The sequence below is a fragment of the Pagrus pagrus genome (assembly GCF_965226575.1).
Source record: "Pagrus pagrus genome assembly, chromosome: 8".
Taxonomy (NCBI): domain Eukaryota; kingdom Metazoa; phylum Chordata; class Actinopteri; order Spariformes; family Sparidae; genus Pagrus; species Pagrus pagrus.
The window spans coordinates 17,087,681-17,109,613 of record NC_140192.1 but is presented as its reverse complement, the minus strand read 5'-3'; the positions used below and the strand labels follow the sequence as shown (position 1 = coordinate 17,109,613).

At 39.7% G+C, this 21,933-nt stretch overlaps 1 protein-coding gene across 1 annotated transcript in view; it reads left to right on the top strand.

Moving 5' to 3' along the window:
- The window catches only part of cfap299 (cilia and flagella associated protein 299), a 77,028-nt gene continuing 55,095 nt past the window's right edge, over positions 1-21,933 (top strand). The window contains exons 1-3 of the mRNA XM_084360639.1: positions 1-113; positions 2,591-2,733; positions 15,841-15,931. Of these exons, the coding sequence (XP_084216765.1) occupies positions 6-113; positions 2,591-2,733; positions 15,841-15,931 (342 nt within the window). The 5' untranslated portion in view covers positions 1-5. The remainder of the gene's footprint in view (positions 114-2,590; positions 2,734-15,840; positions 15,932-21,933) is intronic.

Here is a 21,933-nt window from a genome sequence, read left to right as displayed (position 1 = left end):
TGCAGATGGAGCACAGCGCAGCCGCACGTCTCCTCGATCCCGTCACACAGTTTAAAGTGTACGAAGATTATCTCGACTCCAAAGTGACGCCAATGGATTTATTTTACTCAAAAGTGAGTCACTCTCAAACTGTTGACTTCAGCTCTCCGTGTAGTGGTTCTGTTCTGTTTGCACCACGTCGTTCAGAACCGCCTTTACAAAGCTGCCACTTAAACGTTATCTCTGCCTATCTACGACAGTGCAAGTTATAACAACACAACTTTCGACTTTTTAAAATCAACAAAACCACTTCTTTAATTCGGCATGTACCAAATCCTCCAACTCGTTCTCATTAATAATACAACACTCTGCTTTCCAGACTGCTGCAGGCTGACGTTATTCTAGTTACAGAGATTTTACATGTTGAGTTCTCGCTATTTTTTTTTTGGCGTTCACTCTAAGTATTCCCGCATTGAATGCTGTATCATTGAGATTGTTTAATTGATTTAATGGACGTTTACCGAGGTAGGCCTCTCAACAATTCGTCAAAATGTTGAATGGAATCTGGCTTATGGTCTATTTTCGAAAGGACGTTTTCATAGGCTACTATACATGGCTTAAATGTGGTCATTTTTGAAGTGCATAACACGTTATCTTCGTAATTGTCGGCACGCATGAACTTTTCCTGAATACAAGCAGTGTGTGTGTGTGGTGTCAAAGAAATGCTGCCTTTGCTACGAGGGGAGGTTTTGTTGGTGTAGTATCTGTGGTCGCACGCTAGGTGGCACACTTATCCAATCATTTGGAGTTTGCTACATGAGCTAAAATACATGAATTAATATGTATGTTACTCCTCACTCTGTCATATGATTTCAAAGCAATAGAGGCAACAGCAGGAAGTTGAGTCCTTGGTCCTTTATTGTTGATAGTGATACTGTTTACTGGTCCCAAGGTCTCATTACTGCAGTTAATCTAGTTTGACCATTATGATCGAAACCCAACATTAAAGACATTGAGACTAAAAGTCCTGAAAATGCTTTAAAATGATTTAAATTGTCTCGTTTCAAGGATTGAAAATGTCAAAAGTGTCTCTTTTATAAATGCTGTTGTACCTGAAATGTTTTCACCAATCTCTTGAGTCTTAGATTTATTCTAATTGGTATACAAATAGTTCTAACCTGGCTTGAATTGGACTTGTGCTTTCGCCCAGCAGATGGCACTCTTGCTAATGGTACACGTAGCTGCTGTAGTGGCCACTTTGTTTGAACACCTGTGTCCACAAGGAGAAGAGAACAACTCATATCTGACCTGATAATCAGCTGCAGTCAATCACGATCAAACTCAACCACCCCTGTGTTGTGACACAACGCAGCCAGCACAGGTCATCTAACCTGTGCAGTCATGCTGATAAGGCCTAAGTTCTGATAAATCAGCTAATTATAAACCTATTTCTCCTGGATGACGGTATTTACGATTTGTCACAAACCATGACTGAAAACTCACAAAAATGAAGCAGAGGTTTTATGTCAAAGACATATTAGCCCAGCTCCTGGTGTGTCCAGCTCATTCAAATAGACTTACTCAATGAGCCTTGAAAATGAAGACAATGATTTTCAGGCCAATTTTAGGACCGGCAAATGTCTGAGACTCATTTCTGGTGAGCCACATCAAAGTTGAAGGAAAATATAACTTTTCCTCTCGGGTGTGGACGCAGGCCCTGCTGCAGGGATTTTGGGGTAGGAGGACATGTGGCCGAAGCTTTGATCTGACAAGCCACAGGATTTGACAGCAAGATTTGGTTTTCAGATGATGACTTTATGGCTTGGCTTTAATGATGGTGGGTCTGCGAACGGTGATTGGAATAATGTAGCTAACAATCCCTGCAGAAGCACTGACACATGTATGCTCGCACACACACACACACTTAGAAGATGAATGGACCTGTGCAAAGGCATGAAATTGCTCTAAATCCATAAAATGAAACTATATCTGAAGCGGGTGGTGTTGCAGAACTGGCATTCACCTCCATATTTTGGGGAAAGGAGTGAAATAATGATTTTAAACTAAAGGCCGGAGTGGTTAAAGTCCTAAATCTCACTGGCTAACAACATTTCAATTTTCATTTGTCAATACATGGTGATTCCTGAGTCGGACGTTCCAGAAATTGGATGGATGCTTTGTCAAAAATAGCCACAGTGACAGAAAAGTAATTATTTTAAAGCTTTTATAAAGCAAAAATGCCATATATTCTCCTGATTTCAGCTTCTCAAATGTGAGGATATGCTGCTGTTCTCTGTTTTATATCATCGTAAAGTGAACGTCTTTCAAATTTGGGCTGTTTGGCAGACAAATCAAGCAAAAGGACATCATATCAAGCTCAGGGAAATTGAGATAGACATTTAATAATAATAAAAACAGTAGTTGCACTCCTAAAGCGCTCTCCAAGAAGAGCAGTGAAAAAATAAATCACAGCGTTCACAGCTTTCCCGTGCCAAAACTCAAGACTGACAACATCTGACAGTCTTCAGCCCTGCCTGCAGGCCGTGTCCCCTCTCCTCTCCTCTCCTCTCCTCTCCTCGACTGACTCCTCTCCTTTTCTTTTCTCTCGCAGAGCAGGGAGTTGGCCCGTAAGCTGGTGGAGCACGGCCACAAGGGCACGGTCCTGAGCAGGGAGGAATTTGAGGAGAAGAAAGCAGCTGCACAGATTGCAGAGGCTGCGAAGAGCAACACTTTCTACAACAGGATCCGGCCAGTGTGAGTTAAATTCTCACCAACCCACCACTGAGATGTCATCTGCATGACTAACACGGGAGACGAATTCACACCAACCACCAGTCAAATGCTAGAATATAAGGAGGCTGTGTTGTCTTCTGGAAGTTAAATTTAGCTGTTTTAAAATCTAAATGTAGTCAGTGGATTTTGGACTTGATCAGTCAATGTGGCTCGGAGAAGACAAGTTACTCCCTCGGTCCCTGTGTTCTGTGGTTCATCGTATTGACTGGTCATTTAGTATGAAAGAATAATATTTTAGATGAGTGATCCTCGGTCTTCTCCCTAGTATTCGTTTGTTGTGGTGGAAACTGGAAGGTCCCCTTGCAACAGTTTGGCTGCGATGCCTCAGTCGGTTTCAGTTCCAAACCAGATCTTGTATCTCGGGCTGTATTTTTATCAAAGGATATGTCAAGAGATGTGGCATTGATACAAATTATCCAATTTTTTTCATTTAGCTTTACATGTAATTATTTTTTTTCCTCGACTGTCAAGGTGTGTGTGATTCCAAATTTGCAAGATGCCAAAAAGTTCTTCAGGCACAGGAGGGCGTAATGAGAGGGAGAAGCCTCTCTTCATCGGGTGGACTTTGATCTCCTGTTAGACTGTTGTAGAGCAAACCACTGGCAAGCAGCTTCAAGACTGCCGCTGTAGCTGATCCTGACCTCTGACCTCCCTGTTTAAGGAGGGGCAGAGAAACCTGACCTGTGGAGTGTGATTAAGTATCTGGTTAATATTGATATATCAGCTTTCCTCAGTAAATAGCACTGTGTACTGACAGTGGATAGAAACACTGTTCAGTCTGAAGATAGCAACGTGTTTTTCCGAAGCGGCTGAGTTGGTGTGTTGCTTCAGGTGCTGGAAATTTATCACAAAGAACTTTTTATCCCCTGTTTTGACAATTGTGGGGTAAACAGTAGAATGATGTCACTTTTATGGAAAGGACTGGAGTTTCTGGTTAGTTTTGAGTTCAGTCAGAGGCTGAACTGAACACAAAGTCACCTAAGATCAATGCACTCGTTTCTTGCCAGCTTACAGCTAACATCTGTTAGGTGTAGGGCTCCAATAAACTGGTTAAACACATTTTTTTTTTTTGCTGTAACTTATCATTCTGGATTTTTCCTGGAAAAAACAAAGGTCTAATTACGACACAAAGGAGGCGCATCTGCCATTGCTCAACCAAAACAGGATGAGCATTGTTGTCCCCAGTAGCTTGGTAACAGTGGAACAACTGGACTAACTGTGAAACCGAGGTAAAAAGAGTGAACGGATGGGCATTGACTCAATGAAGAACGCCAGTGTTGTGTCAAAGTTAAAAAAGTCCACTTTAATCTACTGATTATTTTCTCGATTAGTTGATTCTTCGTTTACTAAATGTTATAAATAGTGTTAAAAAGCCATTTATAAGTCCTTAGAGATCGCTGTGATGCCATCAAACCTAAAGATAATCAGTTTGTTAATAAATATGAGAAAATGCAGCATTTTTGCTCGAAAAATTACTGAAACGATACATGAAATACTAGAAAATCTGCCGATTCATTCTCTTCCATTGACTAATCTTTGACTGGTTTTAAGTAATCCAATATCTTATGTTTGACCGTTTGTGCCCTTTTGACCCTCAACAACACAGTGAACCAGCCCAGTGAGTTTAAGCAAATTTTTTTTAATACATACAATCTTGTTCCCAACGTCTTTCTTTTGTCTTTCTTTGTGTGTTTTGTGAATCAGGATTTCTTCCTGTAGTGATTGGCAGCAGCAGTATCTAGAGGAAAGTGTAAAATGCATTTTTGGCTGACGCTCTGCTCTGCTAATCAAAGCATGACAGCTCATAAAACCTGAATCTTTTATAGTTGTATCCGGTGCGGTAGCGGTTTGAGCAGCTCATATAATCCTTTATGATTGCATTTTACAAAAGACAGAGTAAATGGGAGTAATTCATCAAGTCCGTGTCATATATGAACAAGGCTTTCATTTGAACAAGGGCTGCCCATCTGTCTAAATTCAAATAAAAAGGGTTAATGTAAACAAGCTGGATGACAAATATTACAAACTGGAGTCCTCTGTAAACGGCCCCTCCTGAGGAAAATGATCACAGAGATATTGTTCTCATTCTTGATAAAGCCATGTGGTTGTGGTATCTCCTTTGATGACAAGCCAGAACAGACTCCAAATAAGACTATTCACCAAACACACACACACACGGACATACACACACACTGAGGGTTTTAGAGGTATCCAAACATTTACCTGCTAGGTGTTGAATTTGATTGAACCCTCAGATGCTTATCCAAACGTGCAGATGTCTCGAGGATGTCCCCCCCCTCCCTCTTCCAAACGTCTGTGAACATCAGTGACACTGGTGAAATGGGAGCCTCCACACCTGCAGTTACAGTGATATTAGGCCACAAAGCCTTTCATCTTGTCCCAACAGGATCCAGGGAAATATTGTCCGGGAACATTAGAATGTTATATACACAGCGGTCTGTCCCTTCTCCAAGAGCAGAGGAGGTTCACAAAAACGTTATTAAAAAATTGTATTTGTCTTGTATTGCTGCTTTAAATTCAAGACATTCAACATTCAAGAAATAAATTATTAATTCACAATCATAATAATGTTTTAAAGGAATGAGATACATTTTTCAGCACCTTTCTATAAGCTCTGTAAATGTATTATTTCAAAAAAAATTATCTGTTTACATGAAAATGTTATCAATGTGATCTTTAAGCATAATGGAGTCCATTATTTGAAATTCAAGAAAATATGCATTCAGCTGAGCATTCCTAAGATTTTTTCCGCAGCCATTATAAAACCACATTTGGATTCAGGAATTCAAAACCGATGTAACATTGTCTTAACCAGGCACGTGTTTATTAAGTGTCAACACAAGACTAATAAGGGAGCAGAGATGTTTCACTTTAGCCTTTTGTATATTGAATTTGACATCATGTACAAAAAAAACATGGGCATGTGCCAGGTAAAAACACTGGTTGTTTTGATGAACGCCCAGGTCATTTTAATGAGTTTTGTTTTGAATACTAAAACAGCTGTTCGAGAAACTGAAGGGAGTCTGAGTGAAATATTTGGTTCCAATACATAATAGCCCCAAAACAGCCCCTCCTGGCTCCCTCCTCTATGTAATGTCAATTATGGAGTTCCTTGTTTTCCATCAGCTCGGATGAAGGATGAAAATGCTCCGTTAATAATCGGACATTGATGGGAGAGACATCGCTCATAGCACTTTTACAGTATGTTGTTCTGACTGGACCGCAGCAAGTGGTTTTTGAATCCTCTCCAAGGTAATTAACCAGCGCTCATGTTATTTTTAAAAGGAAAACGCTTAATATTGATATAATATAATCCTGTTCTAGGTAAATGATAGCTTATAGCAAATTAATGTATAATGTTCATAATGAATTTAACCCTTAAGTAAGCATCTCATACATTTGCTGTCTCTGAGATTTTCTCACATGATTTAAGTACATTTCACCTGCTGTTTGGATTATTCCTTCAATTCCAGTTGTATAAACTGACATTCATTTTTTATTTTTTTAGTTTAGAAGTAATTAACTTGGGTAACTCCACCAATTTAATACACCTGCATTAGTGCTCCCCAAGACCTGTAAATACACATCAATGTGTAAAGTTGGTGGAGTTACCCTTTAACAGCTCCCATTGTTTTCCCACACTGGGAAATTTGACAGCAGCAGACTTTTTCCATCAAAGTGGCAAGTTTGAGCCGTGTCCCCCTCTCTGTCAAAATGCAGATTGCTCTTTCCTCTGTGGTTTTCTGATTGGACTTCCACCAAACTGACCCCCTGACCTCCTGTTACGGTCACATTGTGAAAACACAAGGCCCAGGATGCAATGTACCACCTGCAAAGTGGCCGAGCACAATCAGTACAGTGTTGTGGAGGAAGAGCGGGGCTGCAAAAACTGGCAGCTGTACGGTAAACAAACTAAATGTAGTTTAAAGTTTAAAGAAAAAAAGTGATGTTAGGACAGACCATGCATTTGGATTTGCATTTATTTGTGCCTCTTTTCAACAAATGCTAATCATTGTACTTCCCTAAAGACCTTTGCACCTGCATACTTATCCTCTCAAGGCGCTGGGCAGCCATGCTGTTTTGGGAATGCCTTTTGCCTTCCCTGTAGGCCTTAACCTATGTCTCCCAAGGCATGTCTTTTTTCACTGCTCTGTCACTGCGCTGTGTTTTTTTCCCCTTCCTTTCTCTTCTTTTCAACCTCCCTGTGCTCTCTTGGAGACCTTTAGTGCCTGCAGGTGTATAAATAGAGCTGTTTTCAATTAAGGGCTAACCTCGCCTGTAGCGTGCATCTGATCAATGAATGCCCCTGCACCTGTGGTAATAAAATACCAAGGGAGTGGAGACAGTGCTGTGAATGCTAATCAGATGTTGCCCCGTTGTTGCCCTGTCTCATTTTTAAGGACAACACGCTCCTCCTGACAGCTTGGCTGTGAAAGGGGAGGAGGTGGGGGTGGCTTTGCCAGCACATCACAAAAAAGACCAAACAAAAGAGCCGGTGCTCTCATCAGACATAAGTGAAATTCAATACGTGATTGAAAAAGGAAACTTGAATGAATGGGATGCTTAGTCAGTTGCGTGGTTGTTTGGTTAGGGGGAGGCTGAGCGGGCAGTCAGAATCAACAAATAGTTGCAAAAGAACACGGTTGGGTTCTGGGAGTCGGTTGGAATTTTGGATCCGATTTCAAGTTGGTTAAATACCTGAATTTGTTAAGCAGAGTTTTATCCCAATCCTGTTTTTACAAGAGTGATGTCATTTCATTCAGGTATTTGTTACTTAACTAGCAAATATGTAGCAAGTTTTAGTACTTTGATTATCAATCTTTAGTGCTTCAAATGCTGAAAGCTGAACTAAAATTGATCTGATAACGCCTGGAATTATTTTCATCTCACTATTGTTTTTTTAATTTATTTATTTATTTTATTTTTTTTTTGCTGGGCTCAGATTTGATAAAATGCTTTCAAACGCCAGCCCTGCAAAAGAAAAGTAAAAGGAGACATATGATGCTCATTTCTAGGTTCATATTTTTATTTTATGTTGCTACTAGAATAGGTTTTCAGTGTTAAAAAAGCACATCAGTTTTTCTCATACTGTCCAATACTACAGCATTGTATTTCCCCTCTGTCTGAGGCGCTCTGTTTTTAGCTCCTGTCTCTTTAAGGCCCCCCTCCCGAATATCCAGTCTCCTCTGATTGGTCAGCTCACACATGCCTGACCCAGCACCCCACCGAACAACAGAGCAGCTTTGCTAAATCATTTCTTAAATGCCAAACTAGCCGCTAAGCATATATTATGCAAATGTGTGACATGTCGACGCAGTGTGATTTGAATTAAAGGCGCGACTACTGATGAGGCGTTTGAGGAGCAGTGTTTTCTGTGGGAGGGAGGAGCTCTTGTTGGTGCTGACTTTGAGCTTTTTAAATTTTTACAATTTTTACATGCACAAGAACATATATAAAACACTGAAGGAAAGGGAAAAAACAAAAAAGCCTAATAGGTCTGCTTTAACATTTGTGTTCATTCGTGTGTTCTAGTAGACTTTTAGCAGAACAGACGTGTCTTGCTCTTTTATTAGAAATTCAAAACAGTCGAACTTTTCAACTTGCCAGATGTTGGAATCTGTGTTCTGTTCAATGCAAGCAAAAAATAGACACATGTAAGAAGTCTTGATGGTCGTTGCGTTTTATCTCAGACAAGAATAACATTTGATATGAAGTCAGAGACAAACAAGAGGAGCAGGGGAGCACCGCTGAGCAGACGTGAGGCCTCCGCTTCCTCTCTGCTCCGGCTCTGGCTCGAGCCCAGAAGTCCATGTCAGCATATGTCCTGACCTCGCGTGCTCACGGCAGCCCTGCGAGGTTTCCATCAGGCTCCCCGCGATCTCCCCACAGTCCAAACCACAGCCATGCTCATTGTCCATTGTGCTGCTGCGTTTTTACAGTCTGCCTCAAGAATTCTCCGCTCTCTAACTCTCTACTCTATATTAAAAGTGAGCTATCACTTGCTGTGCCAAGTAAAACCAGTGCCACGAACACGCACAGTGAATACATTTCACCGCGGATCCAGCCTCCAGATGCTTAGCGAAAATAAGATTGTGGATGTGACTGACATGAGAAGCCTCACAAAGCTGATCCCAAGCTCATTTTTAGCCAGCCAAAACCCCCGCCACTCTCCACGACTGCTGCTCTGGCGAGGGCCCTCGGGCGACGAGGTTTTGCAGTCTCTATTACATGTGCTGTCAAGCCAATTGCCTTCCTTGCACTTTGTGATTTTGGACGGGTGTGTAAGTTTGGAGCTCTCCCCCTGCAAGCTCTGTCCAGAGCCACACATCCTGCCAGGCTTAAGCTCGCCACCACATCCCACCATGCAGCACATACATCAACACACACCAGTTTAGGACCAGCTGGTGCAGCAGATAATAAATAACAAGCTGTCATTTGACCTGGATGTTTCCACATTTTAGAAGTCATTCCGTATTTCATATTAATGACCTGATTAATGCCCTCACTCACTGGCTAAATATAAGACACCCACAAATATATCACCTGTTTTGACAAAATAATCCTCAGTGAAGGTTTAGATCACCTGCTTTTTGTTTAGACGTGATCTGACAGTATTCTGATACCACACTTAGACGTTCATCAGCATGCATTTTTCTTTCCTACAGATAAACTGTCGATGTACACATTGCATGTAAATAACAAGTGTTAATGGAAAGTCAAACTATTGAGAAATAGCTAAATTTATCAACAGAATGTCAATAAATAACAGTTATCCACTGAAGTTAGAATGCTAACCAGCTGTACCGAAATGTACAGCATCTAGTAATTCTTGAATGATCTTGTCATGTATTTATTCACACTGCTTTCTTGCTCAAAATAAAAATTGTTAGCATCAAACAGACCTAATGATCCCTTGCAAAAGTACAATTTTTGCATTGGCAGATAGTGTCATGACCCACATCAGGTCCACCAGAAGGAAAATGATAACTCAGCTTACATCCCACTTCTCTTACAATGTGCAGCAAGAGCAAAGGAAGGGCCCAAATAATATATACATTCAGGAAGCTATTGTATATGATGTTGATTCTGGCCACCATGTCATCTTTAGATAAAACTGGTCCTGGAGTAATTTCCTCTTCTTTACATCCTATGGACCGAGTGACTGTCTGACCCTCAGCAGAGACTTACTGAGGATGTGTTCATTCTTACCTCTCACATTCTGCACCCAGTTGATCTCAGTTGCATGATCATATGAGATAGAACACCCCATGGTTTTATCAACACTCAGTACGTTGTGGCTTTGTGCCCCTGATGAAGGGGAGGAAGTGGTTTCCACATCATACAGCTCTTCCCATTGTATCCTTTGTACTTCTAAGTGCTGTAGATAAAGAATGTGTATGATGGATTAAGTGGGCTGCAAATCTCCCCCTGAGGTAAAATCTGTAGGACATGTTCTCTAGTATGTAGTTTAATTATGCCAGCTTGTTTTAAAGGATTTTAAATGAAGTTTTGGTCAAGAAAGTCGAGTTTCCAACTCCTGAGATGTTCCAACAGCATATAACCAGAAATAAGAGGTAGACATGTAAGAACTTTGTTGCTGAGGACATTCCTCACCAATCAGCAGTCGAAATGATTTGAAAAAACACTTTTAAATGATTTCATATGTGTTGCTTTGCATTACAATGTAAGCTAATGAACTGATGAGGAGGAAACCATACTGTTAACATGTGCAAGACAGACAGACATCCAGGGGGGTTGTCCGGCATGTTCCCAAAATGGAACACATCTAATATGCTTCAATAAGAGCTCAGTATGAAAAAGACGACAGTGATTCCTTTGATCCACGTTCAAAAACATCCACTACGGAGGCACGCAATGCACAATGTGCAACCTCCCCAACCCCCAAAAGCCAAGGTGGCCACAATACACAAAGAAAGCTCAGGTAGAATATCATGCGTAGCACATGTGTAACTGATACATTCAGCTCATTGTAATCAGAGGTGACAGAGGATTTTAGAAAAAGCCCGAAATAAAGTAAATTGTCATGCTGTGTGGAATTTCCCTTGACGTCCACCGGCCCAAAATAATATTTTCCATAAGATTCATTTTCCCAAGCACTCTGAGGAAAAATATTCTGGTACAGTATGTGTTGTTTCTTAAGAAATCACTGTATTATTGAAAGTTCCCATCTGCCATACCGTGGAGAGCTGCAGGCTAATGAAAGCTTCAATCTGTTAATCGGAGAATAAAAGAAGAAATTATTTCAAAGCACGACATCTGTTAACCGTCGTGAAATGAAAAACTCAGAAAACGCAGTTCGACCAGTTGCTGAATATTTATTTGCAAAAAGAAAGCTACAAATTAAGAAGGAATGCTACCCCCCCAAACCTCAAACAGCTTTTTAATGACACTCCATTAATTATGCTGGGGATTATTTGCTGCTGTAAATTTTTGTACGTGTGAAAGAGGGCACAACCTGATACGGATCAAATTTGTTTGGCAAGGGTGATGAAATTGCACAAAAGGCGCGGCTCGGGGCTGTGTGCTACACTATATTGGATTTCTTAACCATTCCCTGCAGTAGTCCCTCCTTTCAGCTGTACAAACAGATAATGATATTGTCTCTGAGTCCAGCAAAGGGATGAATCATTGTTGTAGGTCTATAACACGCTGGTTAATTCAAAGATGACAGATGTGATCATATTCATTGGTAAACACACAAACTGCAGGCTCTTATAAACAGTGAAAGTACATACAAGAGGGCACATGTAGACCAAGTTTTACACAGATGTGTCTGCTTTGTGAGATTAAGACAAAGTCCGATTAAGATTAAGATCAAAAGGAGAATCTGTTGTGATGATCTAAAACACCACATAATGTAGCTATCTGATAAGCCCTCTAACATCTGTATCAATCCATAGTAAATATAAACAAAATTCAAAATAATTTTTTTTCAAAAGCTGATGACTTGTTGAATTGACTGGTCATCATTCCATAGCCTTGATTTCACAGTTTCAAGTGAAGTAGTGGTCTGTAGAAAAATCAACACACAGATGGCAAGAACTGTCAGACCTTTGCTGATTGAAATCTACACAGTAAAATCATTAACGCTAAAAGATATTATACAAAAGCCATGAAATCCAGAACATGTCCGATAGGGTTAAATGATGTAGATATCACTGAGAATAAATAGTTTAAAACATCAGTTTAGGAGGCTCGTTGTCCAGGAAGAAGGCCCCTGGGTTTTGGTATGGCTGAGTACATTTCACTGTCATGCTATGTTTATACATGTGTAAACACACTTGGAGGATAGTTGCTGTGCAGTAACAGCTGTTCACCCCCAACCGAGGTGGACAAAGCGTTACATAAACTCTAGTTTATAGCACAGAGAACAGGAGATTCTTGACAACTAGGAGGTACATTCATTGATTTTTAATATACAGATTGTATACGGTATAATTTGTGTAGTGATTTATGAGACTGACTAGACACACCGCTGAGTCGATGGGAGGTGTTGTCGCTTCTCTCGCAGACTTGGACTGGAGGATACGTTTGTTTTGAGTTATTAGTTGCTAGTTTAACAAGGTCTGAGAATCTTTTTTCTACAGCTTGGTGTTGAAATTGATTTTAAGATACATGCTCAGTAATACTCTATTTTGGGCTTTAGTGTTGCAATATTTTTTGCTGAAGCGATCTGTATTGCACAAAATTTTAGTCCCTCATGATTACTTTGTACGTTAGTGACAACCACAGTTTGATAGTCTCTTCCAAAACAAAACAGTTTCTACTATACACTTGTGTACCACCTCCGTTTAGACCGACTTGAGCCCTGCATGATAAAATGCAGCCCAGTCATTCATTTGAATCGAGCCTGAAATCCAGAGTTAGGAACGCTAGTATGTATCCAAGAAGCTTATATGTAGTGGTTCCCCCTTTTCAGCAGGCACAAAATTGATTTCATATCTGTAGGACAGATGCTCCTCTTTTCAACGAGCCGAATGATGACTGTTCACATCCTTTCCTCACTTTTTTTTCTATCAATTCCAGAGCCCACCTGCCTTGACCACAATCCAAAAACAAGACACTTAAAACACACGGCTAGATCACAGTTAGCTTAATACCTAGTCATTAGCCACTAATAACCGTCATTTAATAGTGAAATTCTTGTTATCCCTCCTAAATGAGGCTTGATAAGAAATTTGTTAATTGACGGGAAACTCAAACTTGCAGCAGTCCATATGTTTTGCTCAAGTATTATTCACTCTCCGTGACTGTGTGTGTTGCTTTAGCTACTGGATGGGGTAACCCCAGTCACTTGCCTCCTCAACACCTGTGTTTACTTTGGGGCCTCGGCCCCCATGACCCAGCAGCAATCCTTCACTCACTCAGAAGATGGAGTGAGCTTCCAGCCTCCAAATATGTGCTGTCTGTGCACTTTTACCACTGTGTGATTCCTCTAAGACTTTCATTATGGGGCTCAGGCCGACAACTAGTATAAATTACAATCCTTTTCCAACTTCTAGTAAATTTAAACATACAGATCCTGTTCTCTTTTACTGTAATGCTAAGCTAGGCTAAGAGCAGAAATTGGCTTTGGCATTTGTCTGTGCTTGTTGTGGCTTTTTTAAAGTGCTTTGGGGATGGAAAGTGGATTTAAGGAGCCATTAATGTAGAATTTAACTGGACTTGTCTTCTCTTTGGACGATGAAGCAGACAGAAGTGGATTCAGCAGTTCTGAATATTCCACCGTAACATAAAGATGAAAGAAACAGATTTACAGCTAGGCGATTGCTGGTTCAAACTCACAGGTGTTTGGCGGGAAGTGTGGGATTAGGGCTAACCTCAGGACTAATTTAGTACAGGGCAAGTGTGTCTATAACAGCAAGTCTCAAAAACTGAGATTCAGTATCAATTATCTTTTCTTTGATCAAATATTTCCCAATTTAAATCCTAATTTTGCAAGTTGTATTTTATCCAGGTAATGTTATTGTATAGCTGTCTTGTGCAGAATTTCAGCTGTTCTTAATCAGGTTTGCCTGATCAAGGTCTAGTATGGAACGTGGAAATACATTTCTTTTTTGCAAGTTAGACAGTGTGGGGGAGTTTGCTTGCAACTTTTGGTCTACTCTTCCCTCTACTATGCACCTTTCTTATGAAATAGATGTGTGAATTCAGCTTTTATTAAACTTAAAAAAGGGTTTTTGTAGAACATGTATCTGAAAGTACAAGTTTTTTGTACAGGTGCTGAACTGAAAAGGAATTGTAGGTCGGCCTATCATGACAATCACGTAGTTATCTTATCGTGCATGTCTTATCAGCTTATTGATATTGTACATGACCTAATTATTTTTGCTGACCTCAATATACCCTGTGTGTTTTCATGCAGTTCTTGTTAACAGAACCTGAAGAGTCCATTATATTTATTGTTTCGCTTGTGTGATTTTATTTTATTTATGTATTTTTATTTAGAATATTTTAATATTTGTTTCACATTCCAATTTCAATATCTAAATATTTTTAAGAATAAATAGTTTGTAGCTCTTTGAAAGACTGTACTACATTATTTTGCTACTATACTGTTGTAGTGTAAGTGGCAATATATCACCAGTGATAATATTGAAGAACTGCCAGTGATACCCAGCTGTACTTCTGTGATGTGTTAGTCCAAGTATTCTTGAATAAAGCACTTTGTGCTCATCAATGCCAAGCTCAAGCAAGTAGGTCAGTTAGTCCCACACCTGTAGTGTTAGGAAAAGGTCCTCCACGATATGACTACAAATATGCCAGAGCTTCATCGGATGAATTTAATTTTGTGGATGAAGCTAACTGAATAAAAGTAGATTGTTGGTCAAGTTGGTTGATTTAAATGAGGTTAAAGTCATTGGTCACATAGTTCAGCCCTGAGTTATGATTAAAATACTTGAAAAAGAGAGAAAAAAAAGACTTGAAGAGAAAGTTCATGGACACAGCAAACATGCAAAAAAAAAAATCAAGAATATTTAATGTAGATTATTGTTTCAGATAGCTGAAGTCAACAGAAACAGTGTTCTAATGTTAACCACTCTACTGTAACCTTGATTTAGCGACTGGCCTTTCTTTTTCTGCTTTTGTTAACCACAACTGAAGGCCACCAATGACCTGTTTACTGCCTTTAAGATGTTAACTTGGTGCGGATCTGATGAATGTTTTGCAGAGTCAATTCTGGATGCGTGCCAGAGCTCTGTTGCTCGTACTGCAGTGTTAACTGTTCAAATATTAGTGCCAATGTTGTTTCAGGTGTGGATACATTAGTGTGCGCCAAGACCATGTTTCCATGGAAACAGGCCAGCCGAAGTGTAAAAAGCTGCCACAGCATCATACAAAGTCATTAAACTCTGATATGATTAATATTCCTCTGCATACTGAAATGAGCAAAGGCAGCTGTGACATTCTGACATTCTGCAATTCTTTATCAATTTTGCAGTTTTCAGATTTCTGTCAGGGTGAAAATATGAGTTATCAACAATATTTATGAGCATTTCTTTTAAGAGTTGGTATTTGGAGTATTTGGGAGTGTTGTGGGAGCTTGGCAGCTTGGTGACGCAGTCTTGGCTGACACACTACATGCCGGCTTGTGTCTACCTCAGGACTTTCGATGACATGTCATTCTGGCTTTCTGTTCAATCGTGCATATTCATTATTTAATGAAACATATTTGAAAATGTTAGAAATTCTACATTTTAATTAGGATGTGCAGCAGGATGTGCTTACGAACTGAAAGTTAGTGAAAGTCAGTGAGACATGGAAAGGTATCAGGAACAATACCTTTCCTCTACAATGTCAAAGTAGATAAAACATAACGAACATTTCACTCAATCCACTTTAATAAAGAATATTAGTAATATTATTAAATTGTTAATGTTAGAGCAGAGATGGGCCAGAGTACCCTGAAACTTCAGCGTGTTCAAGGGTGAAAAGCTTCCATAAAGAACCTTTAAGGCTTCATGTGACTTTTTTTTTTCAGGTTAAGAGCAACATTTCAAACCGTTCGAGTGTTGTCTTTTCCAGGACACTGGCAAGTGCAGGAAAAGAACTCAAAGATAACTTCCTGAAAGCCCTGGCAGAGCGAGAGGAGGCCAACCGCAGTGGGAAAATGACTGTGAGTACATTATTACAGCACTCCAATTGCTACGTAATGGGATTCCCTTCAAATATTTCTGCAATTCCATTAGGATGGGAACAAAATCCATACTGTGTCAAGTTGACTGGAAATGCCCCCCCTGCCCCATCCCTCCCTATATACCATGAAAGCCAGCTGCCCACCTCTCTTCCATCTATAAACCTCTGTGTACCAAACTACCGTGTCCTAGGTGTGCTTTTCAGATTGAACTGGGGGGAACTCATGTTAAGAGTTCGGGTACAAGCCTGAAGGGGAATAACCAATCCGAAGAGCACAGTATTTTTATTTATTTAACAACAAAAACTGTGTAATTATTCCTGGTATCAACTTCTGCCTTATTTTTAACATGAAATTAGATTGTTAAAGTTATTAAGTGCCATCACTTGTGATTCTTTCCTACTTCAATGACAGATAAATGGTATTAATACAGATCAAAGTCAATAACATGTTATATTCTTGAAATTGTAAACATTAACCATGTAGCTGAATGGAGAGTGGTTAAAGCAATTTAGAGTTTCTACATCCGTGTCCAGAAGGATCAGCGTGACGTTTTTTTGTCTGTGAAGGTCCACGCAGACTTAATGCATGACCTGACGTGTACACGTGTGTCTTTGTGAGCATGTCCTTGTTCAAAACATCGAGCAGCTCATAACAACCCATATTTATGTTTGTTGTGAGGTGGCGGCCCCTAGTGGCTGAAGCAGTTATTACAGCTGTAGAGGAGGAAGTGAGAAGGAGTATAAAGAGCGACAACTCTTTATAGGCAGGTGGACGGGACTTTATTCAGGAGGCCGCTGTTCTTGTCCAGTTTGAAAGCAGTAGTCCTTGTCCTAGTCCTTGAGTTCTTTTAATTTGCTAATCTGGGATGAGGACAGAGTCGTATGTTGATGCTGGTGGTAGTGCAGTACCAACCAGATATTTTTGGGCTGACGTCAACACACAGTATGTTGGCAAGTGAATGCGTCTAAGATAAGGACTCCTTTGCCCAATTCTTTCGCAGATATCACTGAGGTTATGTAAATGATTTGCAGTGGTGTGTTGGCAGGGATTTATGCGATTTGGCTTGAAGTGCAGACGACTCTCTCAACAATGAGTACTGTTGAGCTGTCTTGGTTGCCACAGCTCTTTCATGTTGCCTGGTGGATGCAGATTCGTCCATTAATTACATTTGCTTTGCGGACTAGGAGAAGTCTTATGACAATGTAGAAGTTTATTGCAGGCTCTTGCTTCTCACTGTCCAGCCCTTGTTTACTGACAGTGAAAGCTGTATCCGTATTCTCCGAAATCAGGCAGTTTTCATGGACAGAATCTCCAGGTGCAGCTGATGAGTAGAGAGAGTCTGGTTGGCTTCAGCAGACCGAGACCTCCGGCACTCACTGGGGCAGCTTGCAACAGAGTGTGAAGCAGTTGGAATGAAATTCCTCCTCAAGTCTGAGGTACTCTGCCAGAAAATGGTCAGAAAATGCCTCATTTGGTTTGGAAGAGAGTTGCTGGTCCAAGTGAAGGAGTTCATTTATCAATAGGTCCTGTGTCAGATTGAGGGTAAGATGGAGCACGAGATCAAAAGTTTATATTGGTTCAGCACTCAAATCTTAATTTACCGTGGAAATCGTGTTTGTGAAAACGAAACCTAAAGATTACATTTTGTTGCTCCTTCATGAACTATTTTTTTATTAATATATAACTAAAATGATGATCTTTCACTAACTTTGACCAAAGTGAAGCCTTCAATTTGAAGACTTTTTCACGAAAAACCTGTACAAAAGTGCTTTTGTTGCCTAAACCTAACCATAGACTGGATTCTAGTGCTAGTCCTGGACTTTGTATGCCACCCACCTCCTTGTGACTCCAGCATGGTTCATAGATGTATTATATATGTCAGTCAAACGATCGTGATGCAGGCACGAAAAGAAATCTAATCCATGTCCATGTACACTAATCCTATTGATTATATTGTATAGTAATTCTACAAACTGCCGTGATACTGTTACACATCTGTCCTAGAAGTCAAGTTTAGATGTTAAATATGCCCTACAGTGTCTACTTATAGTATATGCGTAGTGTGTCCCAGGGATTGTACTTAGCACATGCATTGTTCTGCATGGAGTTATATTAGTGTTGATAGACTTCAAATGATCAATATTCGAGATGTTGGAGTACAAAACAATATTTTAGTTTGACCTCCATTTACCCGCCCCTGTGGGCTTCGCAATTATGAGATCACATAGTGCACAGAGGGGAGTAGAGGTAGTAACACCAGAAGTTTTCCCACTGGATGTTCACTGTGTAAACGGTACCATGCAAAGCCCCCCTTCTTCCTTGTCAGTCCTTCATAACTTCAGCCATTGGAGAGATAAAAGTACAGCCCTTCCCTTTCAAAGAAACCTCCAAGGAAAAAATGAAGTGATTTAGAAGATCTCGTCCTGTTTACAGAAAGGAGAGCCGGAATAAAAACAAGCAAAATATCGTGTTGTGTATTACCAACATTGTTTTGCTGACATTATATTTTCCCACCTCTCCTTATTTTTCATCTCTTAAGAGCTTCCTTTGCTGAAAAATCCGATGGGGAAGGTGTTTATTTTCCTGTGAGCCCCGCTCTGTTTAAAATTGAACCCACATTTGTGCGCTTAATACCTCTGGTCTTTGAAACTGTTTCAGTAACAGGTAATCTTTATACAGTTTGACAAGGCTTGACCTCATTGGTTTATTTACATTACACAGATGTATTCGCACATGTGTGGACATACAGTTAAACCTGTGTTGTACCTTGATTCATACATATTTTAAAGTCATACAGTACTTTATGTATATTTTTTAATATTCAAATTGTAATTTGCTAGTATTCATTGATCCATATGGCATTCATACATATGTTACAGATGTTGTTTTTTCATACTGACATCTGCTAAAAATTGCTAACAATTATGAGCATGAAGACGTTGGATGCGGTTAGGATTTCCTCCCTGTGCACCTTAAATCCTCTTTATGAAAGTGTCAAATTACCCGAGTTAATCTTTGATAAGGTTCAATAATAAGACCACCCAGCGTTGTCGTAAGGTATCTCTCACACAGTTGAATGTGGGCTTTCTTTTTGAAACTCATGACTCAAGCTCCTATCTGCCACGCTGCTCAAACCGGAGGATCAGTCCCACTAACACGTTCCAGGTCCTCATATCTGCACTTTTTTACTGCACTCTAATGCAAAGCAGTCCTTTTCCTACATGTGTTTTTCACTCTTTTCCATAATTTTTTATGTTTGCACATTATTGTTATTTCAGGCATTTAAGTCGTTCTATCGTGAATGATTTAACAGACATATCAGCCAGTCTTTCATGGTCGAATCCACATGATAAGTAGGATTTTTAACTCACAAACACAAATTGCCTAAATAGTTTCATTTGACTAAATTATTGCAAACTCAACCAGTGTTTGCTGACACTGTCTCAAGTATCATCTACTTCATTTATCAATAAGGGTTTCATCGTTGTTGTGAAGGACTGTTAGGACACGGAAAATCATCCATTTCAGGTGCACAATGGACGAGGAAAAGAAAATACTTAAAGCTGAGTTATTGGCTCTCCTTTAAATGGATGACATTTTCATTGTCATCTTCCGTCTCATTCATCAGGGGGGTCACTCTTTTGTCCTCCTTTCATGTCATGCTCAGCCTTTCAAGTCAGGTTGAAATTACACCTGTCAGTTAATACACTTGTCAGGTTATTCTGCCTCTTCTGCCCTGCCCCAAATGGCATTACAAAAGATTGATAGCAGACATGACTCTTGATGAACAGAGCTCATCTTCTCTTTGTGAGCGATCCCTACCCCCGCACGCTTCCCTCTCTTTAGGATAGAAGCAAAGGAATACTGGGTAGTGAAGTCTATTTTGCATTTAAAATAATGACTTTGCTTCTAGTTTTCTCATAAGTTTTTTGTCTGTAGAAGGAGCCCTCCACTATCTCTCTGATCAGCTGAACTTGTAAAGCTTTCAGCGCATTGCCTTCATTGTGCTTTTGCTTCCCCGGCCCTGTTGCGAAAGCTGCTTCACTGCCAAAAGTCACACACAAACAAAAGCTGCACCTGGGCAGCTTTGGCTTTATTTGCACTGGGTAAGAAGTTAAGTTTTTTATCAAATCCAGGTCACACCTGCGCAGGATGCCTGAGGGTGTCCATTGTTGAGAGGTTCACATCTGAAACTGAAGGTGTGCTGCCACCGCCCACCCTGCTCCCTGTTTGTTTTCTGTTGTTTGTTGAGAGGCTCTGATGGTATCAGTGTGGAATTGCAACATATCAAATTAATGTTAAACTAATGAATGGGCACAGATAAAAGCAGTCCTGCATAAGCTTGACTATATGGCATTTGTAGGGCTCTTCAGCCAAAGGGGAGATACACACAATACTTTAAGTGGGGCCTTTGGCATATAGAGTAAATAGATAAGTAAAATAGAATAATAAATCTTTCTTTCAGGTATGTATTATGATAAATATAGGGACAGATTATCATACATGTGCCAAATTTTACTTTTTCTTCATATTAGTGCAGTAGTTCATGAGAAAGTAGGACAAACATTTTGAATATAAAACTGCACTCAGCCTTGACTAGTGCTGCTACAATGACATCATATTCTATATAGAAAAATTTAGGTTTTATACAACTTGTCAAGAAGACTGTGTTGTTATGCCTAGCAGCGACATTTTACTGAACTGCTACGTCGAAGAGAATTTGGGCGCATTGGTAGGCACAACATGTAGGGCTGCGATGCAATGGACCTCTATCGTTAAAATTTTGGGTGATAACGTTCAGCTTCCACCCTAAATTTGACTCCTAATTTGAATTCAGTGTGTTGGATTAAAAGTTGTCTCAAACATGTGCTTCGTGGACCCAACAGATGTCATTTTAAAGCTGAGTTTAGCAGTGTCCAGAATCTCTAAAGAGAAGAAGGTGAATAAAAATGGCACATTGATATGGCATGATCACTACAACTACCAAAATACACCCAAAGTTGATTTATTATTTGTGTCCCACCAACCAAACCACATTCATTTGCCATTTAATGACTAAAATCATTGCATGAGATGGTATCATTTCATCAACAGTTGTATAACATGGCTATGCAGGGTGTACTATAAAGAAATTAAATGACGGACATGATGATTGATGATGATAATGTATTTCACCTTCATCAGACTTTGTTGAATCTCTTTTATTTAGATACAAATCATTGTTGAATGACTAAAGAACACACAATGAACCCTGAAAGTAAATATTCACAACCCTTAAGAGGCTAATAAATATGTTTCTTATTTTATCGGTAAAGCCATCACTCACTCTTTAACAAGAGGGTACTTCATTAAAACAAAGCACCTGTTACGACAAGTGCCTTGCTAGGAATTAGTTTGTTTGCTCTCAGCTCATTCCTGAAGCAACAGGGCTATCACAGAAGTCAGTTTGTTGTGTAAGTAGTGAAGAAAAGAAAATATAAGGAAACATAACACAGTAGTCTCAGAAAAAGCACTCATTCATGTATGATATACGTGAGAATCTTAACAATAGCTTAAAATGATGAAAACGTAATAAAAATGTTAGAAATCGTCAACATAAACAAAAGGTATGGTAAAAACACAAAGGCTTTGTCTAGTCTAGTCTAGCTAGTAGTCCCAGTTGTGTGAGTGTGAGCAAGAGCTAATATTTAATTTTTTCTGCAACTCTTTTCCTAATTATTCTTTTATATCTGGCTTTTGCCTCAAGGTTCAGATATATATTCTGCTGAGCACTGTTCGTGGATCACTTCGTTTGTGGAAGTTGTGCCTAATTTATCTACATATTAATTCCGACGTAACCTTCATAAAACCATAACCTTTATGAAATTTCCACATAGTATTAATGTTCTTGGAGGTGGAACAGTGGGTGGTAAATTATGTAGTTGATGCAGTGGATGAATTACTCTTTTTTATCATAATGAAGAAATGGCCTTTGCCTCCTC